This window comes from Eumetopias jubatus, unplaced genomic scaffold (genome assembly GCF_037043125.1).
Source record: "Eumetopias jubatus isolate StellerSeaLion01/CBP00866 unplaced genomic scaffold, mEumJub1_p1.0 scaffold_10, whole genome shotgun sequence".
NCBI lineage: Eukaryota > Metazoa > Chordata > Mammalia > Carnivora > Otariidae > Eumetopias > Eumetopias jubatus.
This window is the reverse complement of record NW_028274816.1, coordinates 129,369,975-129,386,476: the sequence shown is the minus strand read 5'-3', so window position 1 is coordinate 129,386,476 and position 16,502 is coordinate 129,369,975. Positions and strand designations below refer to the sequence as shown.

At 43.2% G+C, this 16,502-nt stretch overlaps 1 protein-coding gene across 5 annotated transcripts in view; it reads left to right on the top strand.

The window, feature by feature from the left end:
- Nucleotides 1-16,502, top strand: part of ITGAE (integrin subunit alpha E) — a 75,000-nt gene that overhangs the window by 19,188 nt on the left and 39,310 nt on the right. For all 5 annotated transcript variants that reach the window (XM_028095472.2, XM_028095468.2, XM_028095469.2 and 2 more), the window contains exon 2: nt 9,606-9,726. In XM_028095472.2, the coding sequence (XP_027951273.1) occupies nt 9,606-9,726 (121 nt within the window). The remainder of the gene's footprint in view (nt 1-9,605; nt 9,727-16,502) is intronic.

Here is a 16,502-nt window from a genome sequence, read left to right as displayed (position 1 = left end):
TTCATTGTTTGTGCGTAACACCCAGTGCTCCACGCAGAATGTGCCCTCTTTAATACCCATCACCAGGCTAACCCATCCCCCCACCCTCCTCCCCTCCAGAACCCTCAGTTTGTTTTTCAGAGTCCATCGTCTCTCCTGGTTCGTCTCCCCCTCCGACTTACTCCCCTTCATTCTTCCCCTCCTGCTATCTTCTTCTTTTTCTTTAACATATGTTGCATTATTTGTTTCAGAAGTACAGATCTGTGATTCCACAGTCTTGCACAATTCACAGCGCTCACCATAGCACATACCCTCCCCAATGTCTATCACCCAGCCACCCCATCCCTCCCACCCCCCCACCACTACAGCAACACTCAGTTTGTTTCCTGAGATTAAGAATTTCTCATATCAGTGAGGTCATATGATACATGTCTTTCTCTGACTGACTTATTCGTTCAGCAAAATACCCTCCAGTTCCATTTACCTCATTGCAAATGGCAAGATATCATTCCTTTTGATGGCTGCATAATATTCCATTGTGTATATATACCACATTTCTTTATCCATTCATCTGTCGATGGACATCTTGGCTCTTCCCACAGTTTGGCTATTGTGGACATTGCTGCTATAAAAATCAGGGTGCACATACCCCTTCAGAGCCCTACATTTGTATCTTTGGGGTAAATACACAGTAGTACAATTGCTGGGTCATATGGTAGCTCTATTTTCAACTTTTTGAGGAACCTCCATACTGTTTTCCGGAGTGGCTGCACCAGCTTACAGTCTCACCAACAGTGTAGGAGGGTGCCCCTTTCTCTGCATCCCCGCCAACATCTGTCATGTCTGAATGTGTAGATTGCACTAGGTAGCATTGACATCTTCACGATATTTGTTCTTCCAATCCATGAGCATGGAACGTTTTTCCATTTCTTTGTGTCTTCCTCAATTTCTTTCATGAGTATTTTATAGTTTTCTGAGTACAGATCCTTTGCCTCCTTGGTTAGATTTATTCCTTGGTATCTTATGGTTTTGGGTACAATTGTAAATGGGATCAACTCCTTAATTTGTCTCTCTTCTGTCTTGTTGTTGATGTATAGGAATGCCACTGATTTCTGTGCATTGATTTTATATCCTGCCACTTGACTGAATTCCTGTATGAGTTCTTGCAGTTTTGGGGTGGAGTCTTTTGGGTTTTCCACATACAGTATCATATCATATGCAAACAGTGAGAGTTTGATTTCTTTGCCACTTCAGATGCCTTTTATTTCTTTTTGCTGTCTGATTGCTGTGGCTAGGACTTCTAATACTATGTTGAAAGGCAGTGGTGATAGCGGACATCCCTGCCGTGTTCCTGACCTTGGGGGGAAAGCTCTCAGTTTTTCCCCATTGAGAATGATATTCACTGTGGGTTTTTCATAGATGGCTTTTATGATCTTGAGGTATGTACCCTCTATGCCTATACTCTGAAGAGTTTTGATCAAGAAAGGATGCTGTACTTTGTCAAATGCTTTTTCTGCATCTATTGAGAGAATCATATGACTCTTGTTCTTTCTTTTATTAATGTATTGTATCACGTTGATTGATTTGCAGATGTTGAACCAACCTTGCAGCCCAGAGATAAATCCCACTTGGTCGTGGTGAATAATCTTTTTAATGTACTGTTGGATCCTATTGGCTAGTATTTTGGTGAGAATTTTTGAATCCATGTTCATCAAGGATATTGGTCTGTAATTCTCCTTTTTGTTGGGGTCTTTGGTTTGGGGATCAAGGTAATGGTGGCCTCAGAAAACGAGTTTGGAAGTTTTCCTTCCATTTCTATTTTTTGGAACAGTTTCAGGAGAATAGGTATTAATTCTTCTTGAAATGTTTGGTAGAATTCCGCTGGGAAGCCATCTGGTCCTGGGCTTTTGTTTGTTGGGAGATTTTTGATGACTGCTTCAATTTCCCTAGGGGTTATAGGTCTGTTTAGGTTTTCTTTTCTTCCTGGTTCAGTTTTGGTAGTTGATACATCTCTAGGAATGCATCCATTTCTTCCAGGTTATCTAATTTGCTGGCATAGAGTTGCTCATAATATGTTCTTACAACTGTTTGTATGTCTTTGGTGTTGGTTGTGATCTCTCCTCTTTCATTCATGATTTTGTTGATTTGGGTCATTTCTCTTTTATGTGTGATGAGTCTGGCCAGGGGTTTATGAATCTTGTTAATTCTTTCAAAGAACCAGCTCCTAGTTTCATTGATCTGTTCTACTGTTCTTTTGGTTTCTATTTCATTGATTTCTGCTCTGATCTTTCTTACTTCTCTTCTCCTGCTGGGTTTAGGCTTTATTTGCTGTTCTTTCTCCAGCTCCTTTAGGTGTAGGGTTAGGTTGTGTATTTGAGACCTTTCTTGTTTCTCGAGAAAGGCTTGTATTGCTATATACTTTCCTCTTAACACTGCCTTTGCTGTATCCCAAAGATTTTGAACAGTTGTGTTTTCATTTTTGTTTGTTTCCATGAATTTTTTTAATTCTTCAATTTCCTGGTTGACCCATTCACTCTTTAGTAGGATGCTCTTCAGCCTCCATATATTTGAGTTGTTTCCGACTTTCTTGTTTTCACTGAGTTCTAGTTTCAAAGCATTGTGCTTTGAGAATATGCAGGGAACGATCCCAGTCTTTTGGTACCAGTTGAGACCTGATTTGTGACCTAGGTTGTGATCTATTCTGGAGAATGTTCCATGGGCACTAGAGAAGAACGTGTATTCTGTTGCTTTGGGATGGAATGTTCTGAATCTATCTGTGAAGTCCATTTGGTCCAGTGTGTCATTTAAAGTTTTTATTTCCTTGTTGATCTTTTGCTTAGATGATCTGTCCATTTCAGTCAGGGGGGTGTTAAAGTCCCCCACTATTATTGTATTGTTGTCGATGTGTTTCCTTGCTTTTGTTATTAACTGCCTTATATAATTGGCTGCTCCCATGTTAGGGGCGTAGATATTTACAATTGTTAGATCTTCTTGTTGGATAGACCCTTTAAGTAGGATATAGTGTCCTTCCTCATCTCTTATTACAGTCTTTGGTTTAAAATCTAATTTGACTGATATAAGGATTGCCACCCCAGCTTTCTTTTGGTGTCCATTAGCATGGTAAATGGTTTTCCACCGCCTCACTTTCAATCTGGGGGTGTCTTTGGGTCTAAAATGAGTCTCTTGCAGACAGCATATTGGTGGGTGTTGTTTTTTTATCCAATCTGATAGCCTGTGTCTTTTGATTGGGGCGCTTTGCCCATTTACACTCAAGGTAACTATTGAAAGATATGAATTTAGTGCCATTGTATTGCCTGTAAGGTGACTGTTACTGTATATTATCTGTGTTCTTTCTGGTCTGTGTTACTTGTAAGCTCTCTCTTTGCTTAGAGGACCCCTTTCAATATTTCTTGGAGGGCTGGTTTCGTGTTTGCAAATTCCTTTAGTTTTGGTTTGTCCTGGAAGCTTTTTATCTCTCCTTCTATTTTTGATGACAGCCTAGCTGGATATAGTATTCTTGGCTGCATATTTTTCTCATTTAGTGCTCTGACGATATCATGCCAGTCCTTTCTGGCCTGCCAGGTCTCTGTGGATAGGTCTGTTGCCAATCTAATGTTTCTACCATTGTAGGTTACAGATCTCTTCTCCCAAGCTGCTTTCAGAATTTTCTCTTTGTCGCTGAGCCTTGTAAGTTTTACTTTAGATGTCGGGGTGCTGACCTATTTTTATCGATTTTGAGGCGGGTTCTCTGTGACTCCTGGATTTTGATGCCTCTTTCCTTCCCCAAATTAGGGAAGTTCTCTGCTATAATTTGCTCCAATATACCTTCTGCCCCTCTCTCTCTCTCTTCTTCTTCTGGGATCCCAATTATTCTAATATTGTTTCATCTTATGGTTTCATTATCTCTCGAATTCTGCCCTCATGATCCAGTAGTTGTTTATCTCTCTTTTTCTCAGTGTCTTGATTTTTCATCATTTGGTCTTCTATATCACTAATTCTCTCTTCTGCCTCATTTATCCTAACAGTTAGAGCCTCCATGTTTGATTGCACCTCATTAATAGCCTTTTTGATTTTGACTTGCTTAGATTTTAGTTCTTTTATTTCTGCAGAAAGAGTTTCTCTAATAACCTCCATGCTTTTTTCAAGCGCAGCTAGTATCTTTAAAATCATCATTCTGAACTCTAGTTCTGACATCTTACTAATACCCGTATTGATTAGGTCCCTGGTAGTCGGTACTGCCTCTTGTTCTTTTTGTTGAGGTAATTTTTTCCATCTTGTCATTTTGTCCAAAGGAGAATAGATGAATGAGAGGAGTAAATGCTAACAGGGTAACGACGTCACCAGAAAATATACACTGAAAAAATCAGAAGAGACCTGAAACTAGGAGAAAAGAAAGGGAAAGAAAGAAAAAAGAAAAAAAAAGAAAAAGAAAAAGATAGAAGCATACAAAAACAAAACAAAACTAAAAAAACAGAATATGATCACATATGATCAGGCTGGTGCATAGATCAGTGCCACACACTAGATTTTTGGTGTGTTTTGGTCTGTTAGAAGAAAGTGCCTCCCAAAATTTTAAAGAAAGAAAAACTTATATATGTACAAAAATAAGGGTTAATACGATGAAGGGATGGAATATGACTGTAAAGATGAAAATTATAAGATTTTATAAAAGGAATTGATAAGTTGGTTGAAAAAAGAAAGAGGATTTCAAAAAAAAAGGGAGAGAATGTGATCAGGCAGGAGAGTAGAACAAAGCCATACACTAGAGATTTAGGGTATATTTTGATCTATTAGAAGAAACTGTATTCCAAAATTTTGAAGAGGGAACAACTTATATATATATATATTATATATATATATATATATATATATATAATATATATATACCAAAAATAAGGTTAACTACTATGAAGGGATAGAATATGACTCTAAAAATGAAAAGTAAAAAAGATTTTTTTAAAAAAGGGATTGATAAGATGTTGGTTGAAAAAGGAAAAAAAATTCAAAAGAAAAAAAGACAGTTAAAAAAATTAACTTTGAGAGACTAAAGAATCTTGGGAAAAAGGCCATGAATTCTATATGCAGTATTCCCCTAGCGCTGGAGTTCTGCCGTTCTCATTGATCGGTAAACTTGGTCTTGGCTGGCTGTTTGTGCTGATCTTCTGGGGGAGGGGCCTGTTGCCATGGTTCTCAAGTGTCTTTGCGGGAGGCGGAACTGCCCCGCCCTTGTTGGTCCAGGCTAAGCAATCGCTCAGGTTTGCTCTCGGGAGCTTTTGTTCCCCGCAAGCTCTCGGTACAGCTTTGGAGGATGACAGTGAAAATGGCGGCCTCCCAATCTCCGCCCCAGAGGAGCCGAGAACTCAGGGCCCCGCTCCTCAGTGCACCCCCAGAGAAAAGCAGTCACTCCCGTCTCTCCGGTCTCTGGCTGCACTCCTTGCTCCCCCGGCCTGTGACCGAGTGTTTCTATCTCTGGCACCTGACCCCGTGTGGAGTCTCCAAACCCAGCAGATCCCTGCGGTGTGCTCCCGCGCGCTCCTCCCAGGGGAGGGAGGGGAGTCTCCCGGGATCTGCTGCTTGTTGGGTCCCTGCTGGAGGAGCAGTGGCTCGACTGTCACCGATCACAGTGTATGGCAACCCTGAGCTGAGAGCCCACGCCTCGGCTCCGTCTCTGCAGCCGGCTTCCCCACTCCGATACCTGGGAGCTCTGCCGCACTCAGGCACCCCCGGTCTTTCTGTGACCCCGAGGGTCCTGAGACCACACTGTCCCGCGAGGGTTCCACCCCCCGCTTAACCACTGGAGCGACGTCCCTCAGCGGAGCCGACTTCCGAAAGTTCCGATCTTGTGCTACGCGGCTCTAGCACTTGCCAGAAGTGGCTGACGGAGGCCCCACCCCCACCCCACCCCCCACCCCCCCCCCCCCCCCCCGCCATCTATCCTCCCGAATATCGCCTCGGATTCTACTTCTCCGCACATCCTACCTTCCAGTAAGTGGTCGCTTTTCTGTTGAGAGAGTTGCTGCTATTCTTTTCTTCGATCTCCTGTTGAGTTCATAGGTGTTCAGAATGGTATGATCCCTATCCAGCTGAATTCCTGAGACCAGACGAAATTTAGGTCTCCTACTCCTCCATCTTGCTCCTCCCCGCCCCTGCATTGCTTACTTTCTGAGACGTTCAAGTTTTTTTAGTTTCTTTTTGTTATTGGCTTCTAATTTAATTTCACTGTAGTCAGAGAACATATTCTGAATTTCAATCCATTGAAGTTTATTGGGGCTGCTTTTTGATGTAGCATATGTTCAATTTTGGCAAATGTTTCATGTGCATTTGAAAAGTGCTTATTTTACCATTATTTACAGTGTTCTATTAATCAGGTCAATTTTGTTAATTGTGTTGTTCAGATCTTCTATCTCCTTAGTGATCTTTTCATAGCTTATATGAAAGATTGTTAAAGCATTAAAATCTCCCATTTTGGTTGTGGATTTTTGTATTTTTCCTTTTAATTCAATCAATTTTTAAATATATTTTGTAGTGATGTTATTGGATGCATACAGATTTTAAATTTATATCTTCTTGGTAAATAAAGAACAATGTATTTGTATATAGATATTTCTTTCTCTTCCTTATATAAAAGTCTGTAAACCTGTCCTTTGCCTAATGATTTTAATTTGTTTTTAAAATTGCTACTGCTAAGTGTAAAACCATTAATTGGAAGAAATATTTACATCAATTTCAATGGAAAAACTGGTTCATTCCATCCAGCCCAATACCCAAACAGTTTTTACTGATGGAAAAATTTATTAATTGGCCAATAAAACAGGTTTATACTAAAAAAAAATTTGAATATAAAGATACAATTTACATATACAACTTATTGCAATAAAGGTTAATTGTCCTCATTAAAAGAAGAAATGAAGACTTGATGAGTAGTGGAGAATATTTGTGAGGGAGTCATTGAGAAAGGTACATTTTTCCTTCTGCACCATTTCTTCAGTCTTTTGGGTACTCATGGTTATCTTGCATTCAAACTACCTTTAAAAATAAAGTTATAGCACAGAAAAATACACTGAGGGTAAAACAAACACTAAACCTGAACGCACTTCAAAATACATGGAATAGCTTATGCATTTAACACACTGCAGAATCACAGAAGCTACTACCTCTCCAGCCCTTTCAATCGCCATGTATATGCAAAAACAAAGCATTTGGGATTTATCCAAACAAGGCAAGCAGTGCACATTTGTTTCCTATGATATTGTTGGGCTAGGAACTGTTTTATTAAGAAAATTAGTATGTTTTTGCCTGAAAGTGTGATGTCAGAACATCATTCCTTATAGCATGTTTATGTGGTGTATTTAGGGATGAAAAAGTCATTATTACTAACATCATTTAAAAAAGAGTGTTTTCCAAAAAGTAGTATAGCTTTTCAAGAGCCACTGCAAAAAGTTTCTCCTTGAACAGTAGTTGAACAGATGAGTTCTGTACACTGAACTTCACCTTGCCCTTTCTCTATGGAAATAATTTACGTTAGAGTTTTTACAGTGGAGTGGCATGGTCCCAACAGAGGCCCAGATACATATGGGATTTCTGAGAATGATAAAGTTGATACTGCAAAATCTATGGGGTTAAGATGAGCTATTCAAGAAATAATGTTGAGACAATTTCATTTGTGGGGAGAAAAAGTAAAAGCTGGATCGCTATTTTACTCCACACACAAAAATAAAGTGTAGCTGGATCAAAGATTCAAGTGTAAGAAGTGAAACAAAAAAACCCCCAAAATATAGAGGAAAACATGAGTGAACTTAAAAAAAAAAAAAATCACTGAATGGGGAAGCATGACATAAAACTCAAGAGTCATAAATGAAAAATGACTACATACAAACTATAGATGTGGGGAAAGATATCATGCAAGCCAAATAAATAGCTAAGTGAGAAACAATATCTTTAACACATTGATAATTTCTTTTGGATTCAAAAACTCTTACAGGGCACCTGGGTGGCCCAGTCGTTAAGCATCTCAGGTCATGATCCCAGGTCCTGGGATCGAGCCCCTCGTTGGGCTCCCTGCTCGGCGGGAAGCCTGCTTCTCCCTCTCCCACTCCCCCTGCTTGTGTTCCCTGTCTCGCTGTCTCTCTGTCAAATAAATAAATAAAATCTTTTAAAAAAAACAACTCTCACAAATTAATAAGAAAGCAATAAATACTTCATACAAATGGATAATGTATATTAATAGGTAGTAAACAACTTAAAATAAGAGGCTTGACCTCACTCATAATTTAAAAAAAATATATTTTGGAACAAAATGATAAGGTACTCCTTCAAAACAAGGATGAAAAGGTCTGCACACAGCTCAAGCAGTGCTATGGGAAAACAGGCCTTTTCCTATTCTGTTGTTGTATGAATTGGCATAACCTCTGTGGGGGACAATCTGTCAATATCAATTTTTCCTCAAAACTTTTTAGTGAAAGATGTCAAATATACAGAAAAGTTGAAATAATTGTGCCGTGGAAAATTATATACCACACTTAGATTTTACAATTGTCAACATTTTGTTCTATTTGCATTATCACATATATATCATATATATAAACATATATCTGCATATCCATCTAGCCATCCATCAAGCCATCTTGCATTTTGATGCATTTCAAAGTAAACTGCAGACATTGGTATAATTTATCCCTAAATATTTCAGCATACACATCAACTAGAGTTCGGTGTTTGTTTATGGTTCTTTTTTGAGGGAAAATGTACCTTCGATGAAATGCACAAATTTTTAAGTTGACCATTCAGTGTGTTTTTGACAAATGCACACACCTTTGTCATCCAAATTCCTGTCAAGATCTAGGATATTTCCATCAGCCTACAAAGTTTCTTCCTGTCCCTTCCCAGTTAAGCCCCATCCCCATACCCCCAGGAAATATTTTTTACCATAAATCAGTTTTGCCGGTTCTAGAACATCATGTAAGTGGAATTATACAGTACATGCTCTTTTATGTAAAGCTCCTTTCACTCAGCATAATGATTTTTGTGATATACCCATCTCGCTGTGTGTGTCAATTGCTCATTCCTTTTTACTCCTGAGTAGTATTCCATTGTATGAATATACCACAGTTTATCCCTTCCCCAGTTGATGGCCCTTTGGATTGTTTCCAGTTGGGAACTATTACAAATAAAGCTTCTGTAAACATTCTTGTACCTGTTTGAAGACGTTTTCTCTTGGGTCACTTGGTGGAGGGTCGTAGATAGAATGTATGTATAGCCTGTCCCTGGGGCTCAACTTTGGGGCAAGACCCTGTCGTGAGTATGCGCTGACAGGTACAGAAAGTGCATAGTGGGAGGTGTGAGAAGGTGGGAAGTACTTCTAGGGGAGAACCAGGGAAAGTTTCCTGGAGGAAGAGGCCTTGGTGCTGACACAGTTTAGTAGGAGGATTGGGGGGGCGGGGGTCTGGGTCAGACATGCCTACGTTCCTGTCCTATTCCCACAGGAAAAAGATCTTGGGAGTCTCAATTTCTCGTCTGTAGAATGGGTGTGATGACCCCACAAGATGTGACTGAATGATGGGAGTCAAAGGCCTAGCCAAGGCCTCGACAGGCTCCCTCTTTTGTTAATGTTCCTCTGTTCTCCACAGGCCTTGCTCTTCTGGCGGCCTTCAACGTGGATGAGGCCCGGATCTGGGTGACTCCTGAGGGAGACACACCCTATGTGCTCAACTCCCTTCTTCACCAAGACTCCAGCACCAACCAGACCTGGTGAGTGGCGCCTGGCAGATGGGAGGCATAATTGAGGGCGCCTCTGGGGAGTCTGAACAAGCCCCAGAGAAGGCTCACCCCCACAGTCTGGGAAAAAACTCCCTTCACTTTCAAAAAGGTGTACAGGAGAGAGGCTGTGAGCACCAGGCCAATCCTAGCCCTCTTTACTGCCAGGGAACGGGGGGCAGGATATGACCTCAAACTATTTTAAAATAAAGTTTATTAAGGCTGTTTTGTAATGCTCAGTATAGAAATTTTGGGCAATGACAAAAATATCAGAGAAAAAATGGAAACTGTGAGGCATCAGGGAATGTGGTTAAGAGGCAGGTTGTGGGTCTGGTAGCCATGGGTCAGTGACAGCTTTACTCTGTACTTGTAGCGAAGCACTCAACCCACAACCCGTTTCTTATCTCTACTGTAGTGGTAGAGATTTCCCTATATCACGGGGTTGTTGCATAAAACTATTTGAGTTAATGCACAGAAAGGATTTATTACAGTTTCTGGCCAAACTCAAGCTCACTAAACATTGCATTTGTGTTTTTAAAATCTCATCTGGGGGATGTCTGGGTGGCTCAGTTGGTTAAGTGTCTGCCTTCGGCTCAGGTCATGATCTCAGGCTCCCGGGATGGAGCCCCACATCGGGCTCCCTGCTCCGCGGTGAATCTGCTTCTCTTTCTCTCTTCCTCTGCCCCTCCCCACTGCTCATTCTCTCTCTCTCAAACAAATAAAATCTTTTTAAAAAAAAATAAAAATCTCATCTGTACCCACCCATTAGATAAGCCACAAATTTTAAATGTGACAAAATTCTGCTGGTGAGGATGTGGGAACCTGTGGGGCTGTAAATTGATACAACCAACTCAGAGAATCGTTTTACCATATCTGGTAATGTCCAAGATGCCTTTGACCCAGCCATTCCACTCCCAGACGCCAACCTTAGAGATAGTCCCAGGCACATGTAAAGCTATTTATTGTAGCATTTCTTAGAATAGTGAAAGACTGGAAATGGTCCTCATTAGGAAAATGGAGGAAATAAGCTGTGAATCATATACGATGCAATATTAGAAGCAGGTCAAATGAATAAAATGAGCACAGTGGTTGTTAACTTGAATCACTCCCAAAACGTAAGGTAAAAACGGTGATTGTTGAATTATATATACAATGGTCATTTATTCAACAAGTATCTATACGGAGCACTGACTATGTGCCAGACCCTGAAGATACAGCTGTGAGCAAAGTAGACAAAAATTCTTAGGCTCGGGGGAGATAGACAATGAGCAAGCAAGCAAAATATGTATTATATCAGATGGTGATAGTGGGGATATGCTAATGTAGAAACATGTCTTTAGTTTTGTCCCTTATCGTCATCAAAATGACTTTTAGAGCTGCTTTGTTTTGAAGCCAGGATCCAGTCAAGGTTCACATATGCCATATTGTTGTGTCTCTTTATTCTCTTTTAATCTAGAGCAATTTTTCCTTTCCTTTTTGTTCATAATGGTCATATGGCTTTCTCTGTGCTTGCTGTCACCCAGCTCTGCTCATGCCCTGCCCCAGGCCAGTCCCCTCCCCATCCCCGCTGCTTTGCTTCTTGTCAGTGGTCAAGGGTTTCCTTCTTACCCAGCACACATGAGCCATGAGCCCAGCATCCAGACAGGCTTTGGGGCAGAGCCAGATGAGGAGCCCAAGTTTTCTGGCTGAGCGGAGCTCCCCATCTTCCCAAGTTGAGCATAGCAGAAGCTCTGTTTGGTGGAGGATGGGTAGGCAGTAACAGCTTCTGAGGCAGCCTTATAGCCCTGGGACTTGGGCCATGACCCCGCCAGCTAAGCATGCTTGGACCCCTTGCTAGACTGTGGTTTCCTCCCTGTACAGTGAAGAGGCTGGTGACCATGCAAGTGGGAAGGGCAGGGTCAGTTTGTTCATTCATTCATACATTCAGGAAGTATTTATGGAGCATCGACTCAATCACAGGCTAAATGTGGGGATAAGATAGTGAAAGAGGCACAGTCCCTGCCCTCGTGGGGCCCCCTGGCTCATGAAGGAGACAGACAAGGCAGGCAATGACAAGAGGAGTGATGGCAGCTCTGGTGGGGATGTCTAGGGTACTTTGGAGACATAGAGGCAGGTGTATCCTTCAGTCACAAGGTGCGCATCAACCCTGGGGCTGAGGAGATGAGTAGGAATTAGTGTGAGAAGGCAGGGGAGGGGGATGTCCCAGCCAAGAGGAGTGTGGTCAGAAGCCTGGAAGCCAGTGGGAGCAAAGTCAAGGAACAGAAAATGTCAAATGATCGAAGCTGAGTGCAATGAGCAATAGGCTGGGAGAGGTGGGTGGTGCCTTGCCACCTAGGCACCAAGGATTTGAGGCTCCAGAAAGGTTTGAAGCAGGAAGGGGTGGTGAGAAGGTTGTTAACAAGTTCTTGGCTGCAGGAAGATGAATTAAAGTCAGTGTTTGTTTTGTGTTTTGTTGTTCTTGTTTTGGTAAAATTTTATGGACATTTGCCACACAGAAAATGCCCCCATCATAAGCATGTAGCTCAGTGAATGTTTGCAAAATGAAACACCTATGTAAGCAGCATCCAAATGAAGAAGAAGAACATTACCAGCCTCGGGATGCCTGAGTGTCTCAGTCAGTGAAGCATCTGCCTTCAGCTCAGGTCATGATCCCAGGGTCCTGGGATCGAGTCCCACATCAGGCTCCCTGCTCTGCAGGAAAACTGCCTCTCCCTCTTCCACTCCCCCTGCTTGTGCACACTCTCTCTCTCTCTGACAAATAAATAAATAAAATCTTAAAAAAAAAAAGCACATTACCAGCCTCACCTAAGCCCCCTCTAGCCTGGTGTTCCCTTCCAGGCACATCCCCTGCCAAGAGCTAACCAGTGCTCTTATCTCCACCTCCCTGGATTAGTTTTGCTTGTTCTTGAACTTATAAATGAGGCATGCCATTATTCTTCCTCAATAGAGTCTGTGAATTTTGAAAATGGTATTGCCTGAGACAATGATACTTATTCTCATTGCTCTTAAGTCTTCCATTGTGTGAACAGTGCTGACAATGGGCATTTGGCCAATTTCCTTGGACAAATTATACTGCTCTTGATGGGCAGGTGTACTTCCTTTTATCAGGCATGTGCCCAGCATTGGAATTGCTGGATCAGGACTTATGCATAGAGCCAACATTTAGTTTTCCAAACTTCAGTGCATGAGTGTTCTGGTTGCTCCCCATGCTCCTGAAAGCCAAGTGTCAATCCCAGTTATTTGTGACCATCTCTTGCCCAGTCCCCTTCCACCAGTACCCCAGCAGGACCCTCTCCAGCTCCAGGCCCCCTGACTAGAAGCCAAGGTGATTGGAGCCCCTGGAGCGGAAGGCTCTGAGTCCACCACAGGGTGCAAGGAGAGCCCAGCTGGGCTCATGAAAACCTCCCTGAACACCTGCTGAAGCAGAGGGGGCTCACAGGAGGATGTGGTGGAAGGAACTTTGGGTTCCTGCCACAAATGGTGAAGCCCAAGACCACGTGCCTGCCGTGCTGAGCAGGAAATGTGCTGCTGGCCTCCTCAGGGCCACAGAGAGCGGAGGAGGCTGGGCTCCCTGTGAAAGGGTGATGTGTCCCTCTCACTTCCTTGTGCTGTTTCTCCCTAAAATAGAACAGCTGGGGCTGGCAGCATGAGTGTCGTTGCCGCAGGGTGAAATGAATGGAACATAAAGAAGGCCTTCCACACCTGAAACGAATATAACACTGTATGTTAATTATACTTCAATAAAAATGCAAATGAAACCATAAAAAATAAACTAAAAAAATACGATAAAAGTTGGGGTAGGGGTACCTGGGTGGCTCAGTCGTTAAGCATCTGCCTTCGGCTCAGGTCATGTTCCCAGGGTCCTGGGATCGAGCTGCGTGTTGGGCTCCCTGCTCTGTGGGGAGTCTGCTTCTCCCTCTCTCTCTGCTGCTCCCCCTGCTTGTGCTCTCCCTCTCTGTGTCAAATACATAAATAAAATTAAAAAAAAAAAAAAAACTTGGGAAAAAAAAAGAAGGCCTTCTCCTGGGAGGTATGGGGTTAGACTCAGAATGGACCCAGGTTAAAGGTGGGTGAAGGCAGGAGATGGACTGCTTCTAGCCTAGGGTACAATAGGGTCCCCGGGGATGTCAGCTGATGGTGGGTTTGGTTATTGTTAGTCAGTCATTCAGTCAACAAACCTGGAGATCAAGAGACTACCCATCATGGGGGTAAAGTGGTTGGGCAACAGAGGCAGCTCAGACTGGGCCCCAGGCCACAGCTGCATGACTTGATATGAATGGCAACCTTGGGTTCTGCAGTTCACAGCCTGGACAGCTGTATATGGGTAGTCTCTTGAGAACTCACAGTCTAGGTGAGTATAGAGGTGGGTTCCAGTAGTCAGGGCTACCTGGAGGGCTTGGAGGGGGTCAAGTTGTTCCTTTTAGGAAGACTTCCTGAGGAGCAGGTGTTTACGATGACTGTTGGCAGGAAAAAGAGTTGGGAAGGAAATAGCTCGGGCAATGGCCTGAAGGAGGAAGGAGAGCTGAGGCTATTCCAGGCCTGGACCTACCCCACCAAAACATGATTTGGAGTGGAGACTAGTTCTGACCCCACCTTTATGGGGGAGAGGGAATGCGGTGCTAGACCAAGGGCTGAGGCTCAGCCCGGGGAGGAGTCTGGAGCAAAGGCAGTGTTGCTGAGCAGGTGACCTATTTTGGGAGCTCAGCTGCAGAGCCCACAGAGCTGCCCCTCTGCTCTTCAGCCCTGCCCCACATTAGCGCCCTTACCTGCTTCCTGGGCTGTAATTCAGTCAATATTTAACCATATTTACTGAGCCCTAACTCTTTGCCAGTCATTCTTCCATGCTCTGGAAATAACATGGTCAACAAGATTAGATGTGATCCTTGAGGAACTTACGGTCTAGTGGGGGAGACAGATAATAAGCACATAAGCAAGTAAAAAGGATACTATCAGACATAACAAGTTCTGAAAAGGAAATAAAACTGGGAGACATACAGCAGAGTAGCTGTGCTGTGAGGTGGCGCTGGCTGGAGAAAGCCTTTATGAGGACATGACAGTTAAGCAAGGCCAGGAGATGGAAATGAGCCAGACTTGGGGAGTGAAAGGCAGGCTTCCAGGCAAAAGGCACAGCAAGGCAGAGGGCTGGGGGCAGGCAAGAACTGGGGCTGTCCAAAGAAGGGGCTGGAACAGAAGCCAGCCAGTGTGGAGCTGGAGCTTGGAGAGCAAAGAAATGGGAAGAGGAGGGCGCCTGGGTGGCTCAGTCGTTAAGTGTCTGCCTTCGGCTCAGGTCATGATCCCAGGGTCCTGGGATCGAGCCCCGCATTGGGCTTCCTGCTCGGCGGGAAGCCTGCTTCTCCCTCTGATCCTCCCCATCTCATGCTCTTTCTCACTCACTCTCTCTCTCTCAAATAAATAAATAAATAAATAAATAAAATCATTAAAAAAAAAAAAAAACAGAAATGGGGAGAGGAGATCTCAGGCAGAGAGAGGCTAGACCGGCAAGGCCCTGTGGGGTGCATCAAGGAGTATGGACTCTTTCTAAGCGCATGGGAGGCTACTGAAGCAGGGGAGTGATATGGTATAAACTATAAGGGTAAATTTCAAAAACAAACACTACCAGTTAGGAGGCTATTATCATAGACCAGGCAAGATGCTGGTGGCCAGGATGGTGATGGGGAAATGGAAAAAAGAGATGCTCTGTAGGTATAATTTGGAGGAAGAATCCATAGGGTTTCCTGATGGACTTGATGCTTGGATGAGTGAAAAGATGAAGCAAATAAAGATGCACCCAGGCTTCAGGCTTTATAATGTAGTGGTTGGTGCTACCATCTATTGCCTTGAGGAAAATGGAAAAGCATAAACTTGAGGCGCCTGGGTGGCTCAGTTGTTAAGCGGCTGCCTTCGGCTCAGGTCATGGTCCCAGGGTCCTGGGATTGAGCCCCACATCGGGCTCCCTGCTCAGCAGGAAGCCCACTTCTCCCTCTCCCACTCCCCCTGCTTGTGTTCCCTCTCTTGCTGTGTCTCTCTCTGTCAAATAAACAAATAAAATCTTGGAAGAAAGGGAGGGAGGGAGGGAGGCAAGCACAGGCTTGGGAGGACAAGACCCCAAGCTCTGTTTGGTCAGTCTAATTAGACGGGGCAGTTAGTCATTGCATTTGTTTCCTATGGCTGCTGTAACAACCACAAAATTAGAGGCTTAAAGCAACACAAATTTATTATCTCACAGTTCTGGAAGTCAGAAGTCCAAAATGGGTCTAAATAGGCTAAAATCAAGGTGTGTTAGCAGGGCTGTGTTTCTTCTGGTGGCTCAGGGGAGAATGGGTTTCCTTACCGTTTTCAGTTTCTAGAGGCTAACCACATTCCTTGGCTTTTGACCTCTTCTTCCATCTTTAAAATCAGCAGTGTAGCATCTTCAGATCTTTCTCTGACTCTGACCGTCTTGCCTTCCTCTTATAAGGACCCTTGTGATTACATTGGGTCCACCGAGATAAACCAGGATAATTTCCCTTATTTCAAGATCCATAACTTAATCAAACCTACAAAATCCATTTGGCCACAAAAAGTAGCATATTCACAGGTTCTGGGAATTAGGACATGGACATCTTGGGGGGGTGCATTTCCTACAGCTATTTCCTATTTCCTACAGCGATGCTGGCCTGACTTCTGGTGGAGGGATCCTAGGGCCACAGAATTTCAGCATTTACAGGTGTACTGAAGCCATGGGATTGGAGGGGATCACTAGGGAGAATGTGCTGGCAAGGAAAACAAGA